Consider the following 17,914-nt stretch of genomic DNA (forward strand, 5'->3'; position numbering starts at 1 on the left):
TGTCATAAATTGAATGAAATATAGAGATACAACAATGTGATTCATATACTTTTATTTAAGAATTTTCATAGAACTTAATGAACCTTGACATATTTAAAAATTCACATAGAGATATAGTAGTTAATAAGTGAAGGCATTTTTGATATTATTTAAGAAAAAATATTGAATAGATTAGGAAAATTGACTGTCAACGTGAGTAATAGTTTTAGTAGTATAGACGTAGAATTAAATTGGATTAGTTATGGTGAAGTCGAATGTCCTTATGTCTTAATCTCTTGATGATTTTAGTTACTGTTTACATCTTTACTTAATTTTTAGTTGCTTTGTTTAATATTATTTTTAATCTAAATTCTCTTATTTCGATTGTTCAAATAAAATTGTGCTAGAATGAATTTGGTAGCTAATAAGAAGTAAAATCTTTATAGAATAATATTTTACTTTACATTATATTACTTGTGCCATCTAATATACTTGTTAAATTACGTAACAAAACTCACTTAAAACAACGAGTTTTAAGTGCGTTTTTGTTAAGATTTTTTATCAGAATTTTATTTTATATCAGTAATTATACACTTCTGACACCTAATTATTTCATTCAAAATATTTTCACACATAACATTTTACCAAATATATAAAACAGAGCATTGTTGTCCTTCTCCCATATAAAGTGCCATTCTTTATTTATATAAAAGGCGAAATTCAACATCACATGCAATAAAATTAAGAACTTCACATGGTGATGCTTACATGGTCTGTTTTTGGCCACATGATGCAATTTTTAATAACTCTTTGTTGCCTTAACTGAAGCAGGAGCTGGAGAATTTGCTTAGTATTGAGATATTGTAATTTTTAAGTTAGTAGAAAAAACTCATAATTATGAAATAAAAGTTAATAGTGTATAGTATATATAATTTTTAAGTAGTAATTTTGACAAAAATTGTAAAGATATTATAAGTTTTTCATCATAAAAATAATGGATCAAACCAACTTAACTTTTAATTTACAACAATTAGTGTTTATTATAAACTTTAGTGTTATACCATCCAACCTTAATAGCAAATAGGGCTCAAGTGAGTCAAGTCTCCTATATAGTATATATCAACCCACCAAACATCCCTAAATTCCACCAAATTTAACATCTTAATAAAGTTCATAATGAAGCCAAAGTTGTAGAAATTCACCTCCCTAATTTGAGATACCATCACGTTAAACGCTACGTGATTATTAGAAAGTGGATCGAGGTCCTTTTTTTTCATCCTAATTTGTAATTACTACATTTTTTAATTAACTTCTCTTCCACTTTCTCTCTTTTTTTCCCCTTTAACATGATTTTATTTGAATACAATAAAATTAAAATGACAATATGTTTGACATGTTTCCTGAAGTTGACCATGTAATTTTTTCAAGAAAATTCGGAAGATTGTTAACACGTTACACTATTGTTCTAAAGCAACAGATTGAAACTTCTGCGGTTGTAAAAATTCATTGACGAACGTTAAAATAGAACCACATGTGTCATTAGTATTAGGACCGATAAATAAACCAAGTAGCATAATAAATAGAAAATGTTTATTAATTTGCCACATAATTGTTTTCATACTTTGGAAATTTTATCTGAGAAACAATTATTTTGATATATTAATAGAAATATCCAAATAAATAGTTTTGGCATTCTTTTTCGGAAGGCACTTTTAAAATGTGATGCAATTTCCGTTTTTCTGTGAACACTTCCTGAGGGGTTTGGGAATTTTTTTTTTTTTTTTTTTTTTTGCCATTCCGTCTATGTTACTTGAACAGTTTTCTTTTTCTTAAAAATTACCTTTCACTGATGGTAAATCACAAATTTCACATGAAGTAAAATTGTAATCGGATGAAAATTCATATCCTTTCGTGCGGGCGGGTAAGATTTCTCCATTGGCGTCTAGCACCTGATCTCTTTCATATGAGATGAACCTCTTGTTCTAGATTCTGATAAACCAAAATCACCAGTTTCAATGTTGATACGTTTACATATCTGAGATTTTTTTGCCCCATTTTTTTTTTTTTCGTTTTTGTTTGCTTTTGATTAATCATGAGCAGCCCATCAAAAGATCAAGAAAACCCATTAAGAGATCACATGGTGAAAAATTCTCATACAAATTCTTGGTCTCTCCCCAAAACGATGATCTGTTTCATCGTTTTAGTATCTCTTCCGTACGTATTTTACTCATTAATTTTGTTATATTCGTCAGACACCCCAAATCATGAACCTGTGATCCGCATTCATCGACAACATTCTCGAAACAAAGTTCTGGTACCCACACACGTACCATCATCCGACGACACCGAAGATAAAACAAGCCTAAAACACGTCGTATTTGGCATTGGAGCCTCATCTTCAACATGGGAACATAGAAGAAATTACATCAGAACATGGTGGCGACCAAACGTAACAAGAGGCCATGTCTGGTTAGATAAGCCTGTTAAAAACAGCAGCATTGATCATCTTTTGCCACCAATAAAGGTCTCAGGCGACACATCAAAGTTCCAATACAAGAACCCAATTGGCACCCGAGACGCGATACGGATATCGAGGATTGTTTCGGAGAGTTTCAGGCTTGGATTGAAGGATGTGAGATGGTTTGTGATGGGAGATGATGATACAGTATTTTTTCTTGATAATTTGGCTAGGGTTCTGTCCAAGTATGATCATAACGAGTATTATTATATTGGCTATCCGTCGGAGAGTCATTTGCAAAATTTAGCTTTTTATTACGGGATGGGATTTGGTGGTGGTGGGTTTGCCATTAGTTATGCTTTAGCAAAAGCTCTTGAGAAAATTCAAGATGAATGTTTGCATAGAAATCCATCTTTGTACGGCTCTGATGAAAGGATTTTTGCTTGCATGATGGAACTCGGTGTTCCTCTCACCAAACACCCAGGATTTCACCAGGTTTTTTGCTTTCCGATTTCTGTTTAGTTGCTTATTTAGAAACATTATTATCAAAATTTATATTGTCTCCCTTCAAATTCAATTCATTTAGCAACCATGCATATACATTCATTCACTCTACACATTGTTTCAGTTGTTCTTACTTCATTTAGCCCCGAATTACTTATGATATGTACGTAGATCTAAAAGAGACGAACCATTAATGTGACTTTTTCTCCCTTGGAAATAGTTATTTTTAAGTTCTGCGATTAGATATGAGATTTTTATATTCAATCGTCATGATAGAGATGCTCACTAATACAATTACTCCTGGTCAGCTTTATCATAAATCAGCAAGCATAACCATGTGTCATCAGCAATAGTTTGCCCCATCCCCCACGTATACCTTCTATATATATATATGCCTCTACTCTAATGTAAACACGTTTGTGGCAGTGCCGAACTTTCTGGCTTGACTTGACCAAACATTCAAAGGCATGCATGCATATAAAAGTTTATTAATCAATTGCTAATCATCATTATTGTTCTTCGATCTGTTATGTTACTATTGTTATTTTCTAGCAATTAATTATACTTAGATTATATCTTCTAATACGGCTTGTATGTGGGATATATTTTGAGGGATGCAGCTTGATATATACGGGGACCTCTCGGGGATCCTTATGGCTCATCCGGTGGCACCGATACTCTCTCTCCACCACTTAGATTTGATCGAGCCAGTGTTCCCAAAAATGGACCGTGTAAAAGCCGTGAAACGGCTAATGGTTCCAATGAAATTAGACTCGGCCGGACTCATTCAACAATCCATTTGCTATTGCAAAACCAGGAGCTGGACTGTATCTGTTTCGTGGGGCTACGCAGTCCAAATATACCGTGGCATAATTGCAGCAAAAGAAATGAGTGTCCCGGCCAGAACGTTTATTGATTGGAATTTCGGAGACGAAGATGTTTACTTCTCATTCAACACGCGACCTGTTAGCACTAACCCCTGCCAAAAGCCATTTGTGTATTATTTGTCCAATGCTTTGTTTAATCTCAACTTGAATCGTACGGCTAGTGAGTACATCCGACATCAGGAATCAAACTCCGATTGTGACTGGAAAATTGCTGATCCCTCTCGAATTAAGAGGATCGAGGTTTACAAGAAACCTGACCCACATTTATGGGACAAGGTAATTAATTATGTTTTCAGCTTTCACAAGTACATTAATTATATATCTTGTTTACAACTAATTGATGTGTGTTTTGCATTTGCATGCATGAGCAGCCACCGAGAAGAAATTGTTGCAGGATATTACCGACGAAGAAGAAAGGGACAATGGTAGTTGATGTAGGGGTATGCAGAGAAGGTGAAATTGCTGGGTTGTGATAGAAATTAGTTTTTCATATTCTATACTTAGCATTAATTGCTTTCCCTTCGCAGCTCAGAACTCAAAATTTCTTCTATTTTTTTATTCATCGTTGATTTGGGTACTATCCATCATAATCGATGTGATTGTGATCAAAACGCTTAGACGATTTTTTTTTTCTTTTTCCCCCTCTTAAAAATGTAAACAACAGCAGAAACTTGGAGTTCATTTTTTTGGTACGGTCAGATAATTGGTATAAGAAATTTCTGTGGATTTTTAATATTAAATATCGTTTGTATTGTAATATTAATATTATTTCAAAAAAATTGCATAAGCTACAATCAACTTATAAGCAATAATATTTTTAAAACTCCTCCCATACATAAAACGACTCTAAAAAAAATACAGGCACGTAATATTAAAAGAATGACTTTACAACGTACAGTTGCATTACTGTCAAATCTTACACGACTACACGAGTAATGTATTACTAGTTTGGATATTTAATTTATATGTAATACATTATGCATCATTATTGATTGGATTAAAAAGTATCTAATAATAAATTAAATAATATTATACACATGACGAAAAACAATTGATAACACATTGATTTTTTTTAACTAATTAAGTATCAGGTTACTGTATTATACAGATACTTACAATTGTTATGACAGCATATCAATATATTAATGTTTACAATCAAATATATAACTAGGACTTATATTACAATGATATTCACAATCAGATATAATAATTAGGACTTACATTATTACATTTAATTATATAAAATACATATCCAGATAAATAATACTTACTGAGAAGGGGTGCCTTTACTCCACTCGCATTCCGTAAGAAAGAAAGACTTTACAAATATCTCCACACAATTAAGCTTAATTGAGTGAGATTTTTTGAGTTCATGGGGTCAAAGTCATACTTAACTTTAAGGGTAATAGTTTACCATTGGGCTAAAGCTCAAATGGTAATAACACATTGGTTGAATACGCATTAAGTAACTCTTAATTATTAGTAGATGATCAGAATATTTTTTTTAAAAAATATTATGTAATTTTAGTAAGTTTTCATTTAGATTGTCCTTGCTACTGGCAAAATATGAATAAATGTATCTATTATCTATAAGAGCAGGTTTTTTCAAAATTTTAGCGGTTCTTATCATTATTTTATAGATCAAAGCTAGTACGATAGATTTCTAATTAGAATTGTAATATCATGCAGGATGGATGATAAATAAGGTGAGGGACCCATTTAGTACGAAAGATTAACTAGATCTTTACATGAGAAAAAGTATAAAGTTAGGGATCAAAATGTTATTATCTTAGACGCCAACGTGTAACAACTGTCAAAACGCGTGGACACGAACTCAGTCGTCTCCGAGTCAACGGCTCACTTATACATAAACTCACAACTCAACAGCACTCATTCATCTAATCTCATCTCAGTTCTTCAACTAGCTTTTGTTTGTATCTAATGGAGAATCTGCGCAAAAACCAAGCTTTGTTTCTCTTATTACTGTCTCTATCATCTTTCTATGGTATTGCTCTCTCTTTCTCTCCAGCCGATGACTACCTCATTGACTGCGGTTCCACCGTGGACACCACCGTAGACAATCGCCTCTTCATTTCCGACTCCTCCCGCGCCAGCTCGCATCTCTTGACCTTCTCAACTCGGTCAAAATCGATCCAACTTAGTCACCGAAATGGTAAATTACCTGAAATTTATAACTCAGCAAGGGTTTTCGATAGACCATCGAGGTATATTTTCAAGATCAGAGACAAGGGAACCCACATGGTACGCCTACACTTCTATCAATTAAATTCGTCTCAATTTGTTTCAGATGATGCTCAATTTCACGTTTTGGTTAATGGATATGTTGTTTTGAGCAATTTTAGTGTTGGTAATATAATTTCAAGTGCTAGTGTTAAGGAGTATCTTATCTGGATTAATGCTGAAAAGCTTGTAATTACGTTTTTGCCCACTATGAAATCGAAATTTGCATTTGTTAATGCCATTGAAGTGATATCCGCACCTAAAGATTTGATTTTGGATACTGCCAAGTTTGTCACTGGCGATAAAATTGACAACTTTGATGCGCTAAGTAAACAAGCGCTTGAAGTTATGTATAGGGTCAATGTGGGTGGTCCAAAAGTGACACCATTTAATGATACTTTGTGGAGGACATGGTTACCTGATGATGAATTCCTCAAATCTAGTGAGGGATCAAAAAGGGTGTATTCTACTGGTAGGATCTGGTATCAGAGTGGAGGGGCAAGCCGTGAAATTGGTCCTGATAATGTTTATAACACTGCCCGGGTGATTGCTGCCACGAATGCTTCAATTCCTAATTTGAATATGACGTGGGAGTTTCCTGTGATTGAGGGTTACAAGTATCTTGTTAGGTTGCATTTTTGTGATATTGCAAGTATTTCTCTTGGTTTGCTGTTTTTCAATGTGTATGTTAATGGGAACTTAGCATACAAAGATTTGGATCTCTCCATTGTTGCGGGTTATTCATTGGCTTCTCCGTTTTATGCCGACTTTGTGGTTGATAGTTATCATTCAGGGGTTTTGAGTGTCAGTGTTGGCCCCTCAGATAAGAGCTTGGGATATGCTGTTGATGGTATTCTGAATGCAGTGGAAATCATGAAAATGAATAAGTCAATGGGTATTCTCGACGGAGAGCTCTGTGCAGGATTGATATTGAAGACTTGGCCAAGGGGAAATGTTGGTATATTGGTTCCTTTGATTGCTGCTGTGTGTGTGATGCTAAGCTTATCTGTGTTTAAGCATAGAACTTTCTGGTTTAAGAACTCGGTGGCATGGTCTAAACTGCCCATGGATGTTTCAGAAACTACTTCAAAAGTGGGCAATCAACACACATAATATAAGTTTGTGATGTGCGATTGCTGCATACAATTTGGGTGTGAAGACGGGTTATAGTTTGCTAGTGCATTATATTTAAAAGATAATTTTAGTTCGAAGCCTCTGAAGAACTGCATGTGCTTGCAAATTATTGTTCTGTTCCTTTGTATGCAAGTTGTATTTATGTAATATAATTTTGTTTGCAAACTAGATGTAGTTTTTCTTGAAGTTATTGTGATCTTTATGTGCTGTGGGAACTTTAATGGATTATTTCATATAAATTCTATTTATATATGCAACTGTAGAATATGATGTTTTAATTTTATAGTTTGTTAATACTGCATCGGTGGAACCGTGATTCGTGAAAGTAAATCATTTTATGGTGCATCATGAACTTGAGATTTGCAGAGAAAGATTTGTGACATTTTGTCACTGACCAAGAGATCGCCACAGTTTACTTCGTGGTTTAACATGTGCAACGGGTTATTATTTAGCTGAATGAACTGTACCTAGATGTTTGGAAGTTAGCTAAATGCAACATTTGGATGAACTGCGCCTAGCATTTTTGGCCCATTTTGGTATTTAGATGTAGTTTTTAAATCACAATCCTGTAAAAAAAAAAAAAATTATTATTATCAAATAAATGTTGATAATGTGTAATAAATATGATTTTTAAATATTGATTTTGACAAAAATGACAAAGATATTATAAGTTTTTCATCTTATAAGTGTGAAATTAAATTAATTTAATTTCTAAAATGTAACATTTAGTGTCCATAAAAAAAAATTTAGTACTATAACTTTTAAGTTATAGATACACAACCTCCAAACTAAACAGCGCCATAATTCCCTTATAATTGATCGTAGCATAGCAGCAATATTTTGAGCTTCATGCAACTTCCAGAAGGATTAAGTGAGTCATTTTTTAATGAATTAAAGGGGAAAGAAGAAGTTATGGTACCCTATTGATTGTCAGTAGAAATTGTAAGAGTGGGACTATTGGCACCCCTCTAAATACCTCTTAACACCTCTTTAATTATTTTACAATTTTAATCTTTATTAAAATTACATAATAAGACAATTTCGAATTAAACCCCCACTCAAAATCAAATAATTTTTTCTCCTTAAAAATTCCTTATTGCTATTAGATTTGTTAATAGAATCATTGCTATTATCAATTTATCATTGACATAAAATCATTCATTCCTCTTAGATTTGTTCCATTATCATGCTCTTCACATAAAATCATTACTATTATATTTGTTAATAGAAGTCATTTCATAGAGGCATGTAAAACTTTGGAAATTCAAATTATGCTACAATATCTTTATTATTGGACTAATTTTTCTATGGCTTTTTTTCTGCAGGTGTTCATGCTTCCAGCTTCACCTATTCTTTCTATTGCGAATGGTTGGATCAAGTATCATGAACCATGTGCAGAAGGCTGGGCAACACCATACGAAACTAATATAAGTGTTTTTAAGGATTTGGTATTTGAAGTTACCACACAAGAAATAATTGATCTAGCTAGTCAATGACAATATTAGACAATTTTATACTAATAAATTAAACAAGGGATCAAAAATTAATTTTTTTTCACAATCAAGTGATCAAAAATTAAACAATGGGGTTTATACTAATAAATTTAAATTAAGGGTATTTTTGTCATTAAAGGGATGTTAAAAGAATTTTATAATATTTTTAATTATTTTAATAGAGTTAATAAAAAAAAAGAGGTATTGATAAATATTTAAAGGGGTGCCAAAAGTCCCACTCAAATTGTAAACGCAAACAAAGTTCACGTGCCCTTTATATTTGCAACAAAAACCAAGCCGTGCGATACAAAGAGATTAATGGGCTTCATGTTTTTGTAAGAGTAGGCTTTTGATACTCCTCAAAAAGTCAAAATTCCTTCTAAAACCCCTTTTTAATTGAAATTACCTATATAACTAAATATAATAATTTATTTCATTTTTTTTTCAAAAGAAAATTTAATTAAACACTTAAAATAAATTATTCTTTTAATAAACTTTTTACGTCCATCTCATTTTATAATTTATATTCATATTTTATATTTTGATCTAAAAAGTTTTTTTTGAAATAATTATAAGAGTTTAGAGTTATGGAGATAGAAATTACATAATAGAAAGAAAATATAATTTAAGATTGAAGGAGTGGCCAAAATATGTATTCTATAAATAAAAGTTTAGCTTCAAATTCTTTTTTCTAAGGTAAAATTTTATGGAATGATGGTTAATTTTAACATATGAGTTTGTGTTTTATAAATTAAGTTAGGGGTATTTTAGAAAATAAAATTCAATAATATTATAAGAATTTTAAAGCTCTACTCTTTCTATAAGTCTATTGAGTTCTTTTGTTTTGAGACGTGAAACGCACAAATATCAGTCAAATGGAAGTTCAGCTTCTTATGGGCCCATTAGTTGGTTGATAACACATAAACCCACGTGCGCATATAAGTTATTAATTTATTCTGAAAAATTAGATAACATGCCAAGTATGATTATCAATCATATATACTACTGTACTAGTAAAATGCTTGGTTCCGTGGTTTACTTATGTGGACGATCGTGTAGAGAGTTTATTCTAAAAAAGCATTAGTTGAGTGATAACACACAATCTTATCTACGCAAACAAAATTATTAATCTATTTAAAAAATACTGATAATCAATTATGTTTGATCTCTTAACATGCTATGTATGATTATCAATCACATCAGTAAAGCGATTTGTTCGATGGTAAACTTATGTGAACAATTAGTTGACAGTTTTCATACTGAATTCGTATTGCAGTTGGCCTTCCTTTATCGGAAAATAAAACCCACAAATCAGCTTCTATGCATCCGAACGAGTCTCAATTTAGGAATAATAATGTAATGTGTACATAGTTGAGATGATATTTTATGTTCTAAATAATATGTTGATCTTGTTGTGTATTAAAACTTCTTAATGATCATTTTATTTCATAACAATTGTTAACGAAAGACGCAACGTCTTAAAGGAGGTGCATTGCATTGATGCCATGCCAAAATGTCCATAAGAAATTGTAGACTAGTGTTATGACTTATGATATTTGATGAGAATACCACCGCTTGAGAATAGTAAACAAATATACATAATAGTCCAAACTGCTCTATTATAAACTATGAAGAGCGCATAAGTCTTTGTAATCGATCCATTCAGAAATCATCAATAAAAAGCTCGTCTTATCTTCATTATCTTATTTTATTCCCATTTAGATTTATAATGTAAACTCATTTGTTATTGCAAGCCGCTGTCGCGCAAAATGTCAAAGTGTTTCCTTTGCTGAAAGACTTATTGAGTCGTTTGACTCAAAAAGGGAAAACATAAAATTATAATCAATTAATCACCCCATCAAGAATTAATAGAATGTAATATACTATCAAGAATTTTTGTATCACCTCATCAAGAAATAATAGTAAATGCAACCCATATTAAAATACAAAAGTCAGCCCTAATTTTTTAAAGCACAATCACTTCATCGCCGAATTTAAATTAAGGGTTAATTTTGTCCTGCCCCCAACTGTTTCAACATTTTTCGCCACGCACTCATATGTTTCGAAAATACTCACTCCACACCCAATTCCGTTAATTTGACCGTTATGTTTAACGGAGCTATTTGAAATTTAAGTAAATGTCCGAAATACCCCTTATCTTGAATTAGAAAAAAATAAAATGAGATAAAATGTTAATTTAATAATTAATGTTTACATTAAAAAATTTTATTTAAAGGTAATTAATAATAATTTCATCAATTAAATTATCATCATCAAATAATATTTAGGATATGAATTTCTAAATTTATCCTTTGACCGTTAGAATAAACGGTCAAATTAACGGAATTGGGTGTGGAGTGAGTATTTTCGAAACATATGGGTGTGTGACGAAAAATGTTGAAACAGTTGGGTGCAGGACAAAATTAACCCTTAAATTAATGTTGATTTGTCCATATCGCACGCACATTCATCAACCACCGATGCACGAATGACTTGACACGCATTCAACACACGACATCACCACATGGTACCATGCAAGGCACGTGCCAACTGCATCCATGCAAAATTACTAAAATGTACAAATTGTCTGTTCACGTATGGTGCTTGCTTATGTTATCAGCCCCGTCATCAAGTGTTGCATGCATCTTGCAAATTGGAGGGAGGTAAACGCCCCCACGTGTCAAGTAGGCCCCATCTTTTTTGGCCCTGAAAATTATGTTATTGACAACGTCGTTCTGTTGTTTGCTCCAAATAAAAAAAAAAAAAAAAAAAACAACCCCCAAATGATTCACGGTGTTAACACATAAGCCGTTCTTGTTTAAATATTTTACACTCAAGTCCACCGTCCGTAGTTGACCGTAAATTTAGGTTCCGTTTGATACAATTTTTCAAGTAGAGTTTATTTTATTAAAGTTTTTGGCAATAAAACTCTAACAAATAAAGTTTTTACTTAAAAAATTTTAGTTATTTAGTTGTCAATAAAAATTTTTATTAAAAATATATAAAATTACTTTAATAGGTAAATTTTTTTAAGTTATGTTATGAAAAGAATAAAATAAGATTGTCAAATAAATAGATGATATTTTGAATATTTTAACATTTAAAAAAAGTTTTTCAACCTTTGCTCCCAAAAGTCTAAAATTTGAGATTTTACTAGTAAAGACAAAATAACTTATTTAAACTCTAAAAGGTCTACTAAAAAAAAATCAAACAATAAAAAAATTATGATAAGAGCTATTAGGATTAAATAAGCAGTTATGACAATTAGATAAGTCATACCAAACATACATTTAATGAATGTTTATTTTTTACAAAGGGCAAAATCGCCAATTCAACAAAATATTTTAAAGTATTTTTCTATTTTCTCTTTATTTCTTTATTAATTTAATTCATCTTCTCTCCGAACCGTTTGCATTCGCATATGGGGCAGCGACGGAGCAGCAGCTTGCGCACTAGTGCACAGTGGCTCGCGTGGTGGTGGGCGGTGGTTTGAGCCAGCTGGAGAAACTGCTCAGGCGATCCACCATTGCCCCTGGGTTTTTCATGGCTTGATTCAATTAGTTTGAGAGTTGGATTTGATTTATTTTGCTTTGACCTTCTATTTTGTTTTGTTTTTATTTAAATTTAATGTTTTATGTTTTATGTTTTAAGGGTATTTTCGAGAACGATACCTTTTGATTTTGTAAAATCTGAATCATTTTATTGGTCACTCAAAATCCCATTTTCAAGCACTTGAACAAATCGCGTTAATTTGTTGATTATGCCTTTTGCTTTAGTAAATTCCTTTATTGAGTGAGTGTAAGCAATAAGATGAATAAAATGAAAGTGTTTGTAGTGTTTATTATTAGTGTAAGCAAGTTATTAATAACGTTGTAATAATAAGAATATTTTGGTATGCTTGAGACATTACTTTTTAATTATTATTCGCAGTTTCGTATGTATATTATTATAATAAGATGAAGTATATATACATAATAAAAGGTGAGCTAGAAAGAAATAATATTTCAATCACTATTTTATATACATATTATTATATAATTAATCGAAGGATACACAAGCACAAAAACAAAAAAAGATAAAACTTCAAAAGTACCCTCACTTTTCCTCAAACGACAAGTTTGCAAGAAGTTGCACTAATAGATTGGCTTTTCGGCCGTGGCTGTAGAGCAATATATTGCCTTTTTTATTTTAATATATTAAATTTGTTTTTTCGGTCCTTTTATTATCTAAGGGTTAAAATCGTCATTTTATAGAGTTTAGTATTTTTTAACGGTCAACGGATCTAGGACCCAAGTGTCAAATAAATTGAACACGGAGGACTTAGACATAAAATTTGGGAAAGCCGAGATTTTATATTTTTTGCAGTGGCCATGATTCATGCTTCCTTTTTTGCATTATACACAATCCAAAGTCTACTTTTTCACATTGATTAAAATATTATTTGCAAATTCTTTCCTATAAATATGGTAATTCTACTTACATTCTCCACAGAGATTCTCTCCCACAACTAACGAATTGACTCTCTCTTTTTTGGTGTTGAGATTGAGACAGTGAGGAGAGAGATATGGATTCGAAAGTCGTGAACAAATCAACTTCGTCTCATGAAAACATTGGTGCAGTTCGCGCAATCATAAAGCTGCTGCTAATGGCAGTGTATTTGGGCACTCTTATGCTTTGGGTCCTGATGCCCACCAACACATACAGGCAAAACTGGTTGCCTCATCTGAGAGCCAAATTCGGTTTTACTACATATTTTGGAGCACAAGGTTGGTAAATTAAATTATTAACTACAAATTTAAAGAATTTACAGTATGTTACATGTCCATAAGTTACTTCTGCAGGAACAACGCTTTTGATTTACACGTTTCCTATTCTCTTCATTGCCGTAACGGGCTGCCTGTACCTTCATCTTGGGAACAAATTGAACGATAATAATGTTCTGGAAAGGTATATTTATAAAATAAACCCATTTGCTAGTGGTTGCTGTAATCTTGTGGCGTACGTGCGTACTTGTCGATTGTTATTTATTTATTTATTTTTTTGAAATGAACTTGGAACCAACAGAAATGGCAAGAAGCATCGCCTGGGCATATGGAAAAAGCCGATGCTGGTGAAAGGCCCACTAGGGATTGTTTCTGGCATTGAGCTAGCCTTCTTCATGATGTTGATTGCACTGCTAATCTGGAGTCTCTCCAATTACCTCCATAACAGCTTTGCTGATATCACCCCACAATCAGCAGCAGAGGAAGGAGTGAAAGTGTAAGACCTTAACATTTTCGACAGCAAGTTTATTTGGAAATTGAGATTGAAATAATATTTTGGTTTTGGGTTCTGTCAGATGGCAAGGTAAGCTGGAGAGTACGGCGCTGAGGTTCGGCCTTGTTGGAAACATATGTCTTACACTTCTCTTCTTTCCGGTAGCTCGGGGCTCATCGGTGCTTCCACTTTTTGGCCTAACATCTGAGGCCAGCATCAAGTATCATATCTGGCTGGGCCACATGGTCATGACCCTCTTCACTGCCCACGGCGTTTGTTACATCATCTTTTGGGCAGTTACAAACAACATCTCGGAGGTAATAATTTTGGATACCTTTTTCTTTTTCTTTTCTCTTCTCTTTTGCTTGTTAATCTTGAATATTAATTTTTGTAGATATTGTTTTCCATTTCTGGTTGGTGTTTCTCCTTTACAAGGAACTGGCACTAGCTACGTACTCTTTTCGTTTTTGCTAAAAAGAGTAAAAAAAAAACAACCAAATAAAAGATGAAGCTACTGAATTTGAAACGAGTCTATTCTCATAGATGCATCAGCATCACCCGATATTAGAACTTAAATTAGGAGATAAATAACCCTAATATTAATTTCCCAAAAAAAAAACTGGTATTTGTTAATCTTATGATGATGATGATGTCGGATTGTTTAGATGGTCAACCTGATGTGAATGATCTCGAAGAGCGTGTCCAGAATGAACGGTTGGATTCGTTCGATTATGGACAACCTTCCCATATATGTCATTAAAGGGACCCACGAGTGGACTTAGATAGCTCTCTCGCCGTCTTTTTCTTTTCGTAATCGTAACAGTATAGTTTCGCTTGTTTGGGAAATGTAAAATTTGCTTACGTCATTGCAGTTGTGTCATTTTCTCTCTTAAAAATGTTATTTGCCCTCAACAGTTACGAATAAAATTATGCATGACAAGTAGAATAAGAATATTTATGTATAAAAAATAAAATCAGTAAAATAAACAAATGAAATATTTATTATCTTTAGTTACCATGTACAGTTTTATGCATACAGCCATATGCAAGTAGTATCACTCTTTCTCTCTTCTTTTAACGCTTGTATTCCATGCACATAATAATAAATAAGTGCGCTGCGGAGATGATCACGAACGGTCAGGAGCATTATTTGGGTACTTTGATTTGTAATTTTATTTTGCAGCAGAAAAGTATTGACTGCTTCTTTTCCGTTTACGCTCCGGTCGGGTTAGGAATCTTAGTTTCTGGGTCCCACGAAAAAGTTAATCTGATACGTGTGGGTTGGGCGGACCCTCCGTTTGGAAAGTGAATTTGGGCCAAATATTCCACACGATTCTGTCGTCCAGGGCCCGTACGTTAGTCACATCCTTCCTTAGTGCTGGTGATACCAACTCCAGCTGGCCCACCTATCGAGAAACAAATATCATTCATATTGGCCCAAAAGTCTAAAACGCAAGTGATACTGATGATATGATGCCACGCCACCAAAAGCGATTCGTGAAAAAAGCTGAAAGCACTGTTAACGAAGGGTCGGAAGTAGGCACTGCAAAGTCCAAACCCCCCCAGTCCCCAGTCCCCAGATAGATATATGCAAATGGAAATTAACAAGTTGCGGGACCCATTTTTGACTTTTGTGAATTTTTTTTGTTACCAACATTGATCCTGTAAAGACGAAAGTAGTAGAATCCTCGTGCTTTATCGTTGATCGTTGACTTATTGCAGATGTTGCAATGGGCAAAAATCGGAATATCAAACGTGGCCGGAGAGCTGGCATTGCTATCTGGTCTTGCCATGTGGGCAACAACTTTCCCTCCAATACGCCGCAAGTTTTTTGAGCTCTTCTTTTACACACATTACCTTTACATATTGTTTGTGGTCTTCTTCGTGTTCCATGTTGGCATCTCTTACTCGTTGATTATGCTTCCTAGTTTCTATCTCTTCGTGGTCGATCGTTACCTAAGATTCTTACAATCACGACGAGCAGTTCGTTTAGTTTCTGCTCGTATGTTACCTGGCGAAACTGTTGAACTCAACTTCTCCAAAGCTCCAGGTATATTAACTACATATGTAATAGTTCTATATATATCTTCCTGTTACTTCACTTGATGATTCTTTGGGTTCTTTTTTTTTTTTAATTTTTTAATAATTATTTTACTAGGTTTGAGTTACAATCCGACAAGCATTATGTTCATTAATGTGCCGAGCATTTCCAAGCTGCAATGGCATCCTTTTACTGTTACTTCTAGTAGTAATTTGGAACCAGAGAAGTTGAGTGTCGTGATTAAAGGTGAAGGAAGTTGGTCCAAGAAGCTTTATCAGGTGCTTTCATCACCTTCTTCAATTGATCGTCTTGACGTCTCTGTCGAGGGACCTTATGGGCCTGTTTCAACTCATTTTCTCAGGTTTGCATTGTACCTTTTTAGCACTGTTATGTTGGTGTTTTAGAAGTAGTCTAATTTGATGTTATTAATAATATTGGTACTGAGAGCAATGGTGATTTTTGAAGGCATGATACTCTTGTGATGGTGAGCGGAGGCAGTGGCATTACTCCTTTTATCTCTGTAATTCGAGAGCTTATGTATGCAAGCACAGTAACAAAATGTAAGACTCCACAAGTAATCCTGATTTGCTCATTCAAAAACTCTTCGGACCTCACCATGTTAGACCTTTTGCTTCCGATTTCTGGCACCCCTACGGAGCTTCCCAACTTGAAGCTACAAATTGAGGCTTATGTAACAAGAGAGAAACAACCAACAACAGACAACTCGAAACTCATTCGAGCCTTATGGTTCAAGCCCCTCGCAACTGATGCACCCATATCATCCGTCTTGGGACCAAACCGCTGGCTATGGCTTGGTGCAATAATCTCATCATCATTCATCATTTTCCTCATATTAATTGGGATTGTTGGCAGCTACTACATCTATCCTATTGATCACAATTCCAATCAAATTTTCTCGTTCACTTTAAGAGCATTCTTGAATATGTTAGTTCTATGTGTGTCGATAGCTGCAACGGCCAGTGCAGCTGTGCTTTGGAACAAGAAACAGAATGCCAAGGAAGCAACGCAGATACAACACATGGAAGGTTCAACGCCAGCTGGATCACCAAACTCTTGGTTTTATAATGCTGATAGAGAATTGGAAAGTCTTCCGCGTCAGTCTCTAATTCAAGCTACCATTGTGCACTATGGAAAAAGACCTGAGCTAAAGAGTAAGTTTCCTTGTCGCCATGTGTTTTACCTCGATCGGCTTTAAAATTGTTTTAGCCCTTCACTTCTGCTCTGCTTGCTTAACTCGATAGGTCATTTTATATTTTCTCGCTTGTATATATGGTGGGTGCAGGGATGCTATTTGAGTGTAAAGAATCAAGCGTTGGAGTTCTCGTTTCCGGTCCGAAGAGGATGAGACATGAAGTTGCAACAATCTGTTCATCTGGTCTGGCAGCTAATCTGCACTTCGAATCTATCAGCTTTAGCTGGTGATTACGTACATCTTATAGTTCAAAGGGCACTTGGAATATGCAGCATTTATATCAGCAAGATACACAGTTTCTTTTTCCCCCAGCATGTTGTTGGCACATAAAAGTCGTTGGCTTACGGAGAATAAAATCGTCGTGTTCGTTGTAATAGTTTAAATCAATTCTCTCACTGTTCTGAGTCGGTGTACTCTACGACTTCGTGCGCATGAACGAGCTTTTGAAATTAAATTCAAGTGAAGGAAAAAGACGAAAATCCTTATAATATGTAAATTACAAAGCACCTCACAAGCTTGCATCCACTTTGCCGCAGACTTCCACCTCTGTGGAGCGAACTAACCCCAACTCGTTTGTTTGTCGTAGTCATTAGCGACAACTCACCCTATTTACTCTATAAGAGAATGTAGTAGCTTTGTTAGCTTCAGCCTTCAGCGCTAATCTTCACTTATTTCCGAAAAAGGCCAAATCATTCTAGTTATTTCTAA

At 33.9% G+C, this 17,914-nt stretch overlaps 3 protein-coding genes across 3 annotated transcripts; all 3 read left to right on the top strand.

The window, feature by feature from the left end:
* Positions 1–2,059: 2,059 nt before the first annotated feature.
* LOC18047318 lies at positions 2,060–4,511 on the top strand. The gene is made up of 3 exons (XM_024189093.1): positions 2,060–2,932; positions 3,562–4,104; positions 4,200–4,511. The coding sequence occupies exons 1-3, from the start codon at positions 2,072–2,074 to the stop codon at positions 4,299–4,301; spliced, it is 1,506 nt and encodes a 501-aa protein (XP_024044861.1). The 5' UTR covers positions 2,060–2,071; the 3' UTR covers positions 4,302–4,511.
* A 1,199-nt stretch (positions 4,512–5,710) lies between these two features.
* On the top strand, positions 5,711–7,455 carry LOC112100245 (probable receptor-like protein kinase At5g24010). Its single transcript, XM_024189094.1, has one exon. It carries the CDS (start codon positions 5,770–5,772, stop codon positions 7,180–7,182), a length of 1,413 nt encoding a protein of 470 aa, XP_024044862.1. The 5' UTR covers positions 5,711–5,769; the 3' UTR covers positions 7,183–7,455.
* Positions 7,456–13,203: 5,748 nt separating this feature from the next.
* LOC18047319 (ferric reduction oxidase 2) lies at positions 13,204–17,733 on the top strand. Its single transcript, XM_006444919.2, has 8 exons — positions 13,204–13,462; positions 13,538–13,643; positions 13,761–13,955; positions 14,035–14,269; positions 15,675–16,002; positions 16,111–16,354; positions 16,459–17,165; positions 17,297–17,733. Exons 1-8 carry the CDS (start codon positions 13,261–13,263, stop codon positions 17,434–17,436), a joined length of 2,157 nt encoding a protein of 718 aa, XP_006444982.1. The 5' UTR covers positions 13,204–13,260; the 3' UTR covers positions 17,437–17,733.
* The last annotated feature ends 181 nt before the right edge of the window (positions 17,734–17,914 follow it).

Source organism: Citrus clementina, unplaced genomic scaffold (assembly GCF_000493195.1).
Source record: "Citrus clementina cultivar Clemenules unplaced genomic scaffold, Citrus_clementina_v1.0 scaffold_3, whole genome shotgun sequence".
NCBI lineage: Eukaryota > Viridiplantae > Streptophyta > Magnoliopsida > Sapindales > Rutaceae > Citrus > Citrus x clementina.

Bases quoted from the DNA above. Each gene is read 5' to 3' on its own strand.
- LOC18047318 (XM_024189093.1), top strand. From the start codon at position 2,072: ATGAGCAGCCCATCAAAAGATCAAGAAAACCCATTAAGAGATCACATG. The intron at 2,933-3,561 runs GTTTTTTGCTTT...TGAGGGATGCAG, and splicing joins AACACCCAGGATTTCACCAG to CTTGATATATACGGGGACCT. The intron at 4,105-4,199 runs GTAATTAATTAT...ATGCATGAGCAG, and splicing joins ACCCACATTTATGGGACAAG to CCACCGAGAAGAAATTGTTG.
- LOC112100245 (XM_024189094.1), top strand. From the start codon at position 5,770: ATGGAGAATCTGCGCAAAAACCAAGCTTTGTTTCTCTTATTACTGTCT.
- LOC18047319 (XM_006444919.2), top strand. From the start codon at position 13,261: ATGGATTCGAAAGTCGTGAACAAATCAACTTCGTCTCATGAAAACATT. The intron at 13,644-13,760 runs GTATATTTATAA...TGGAACCAACAG, and splicing joins GATAATAATGTTCTGGAAAG to AAATGGCAAGAAGCATCGCC. The intron at 17,166-17,296 runs GTAAGTTTCCTT...TGGTGGGTGCAG, and splicing joins AAAAAGACCTGAGCTAAAGA to GGATGCTATTTGAGTGTAAA.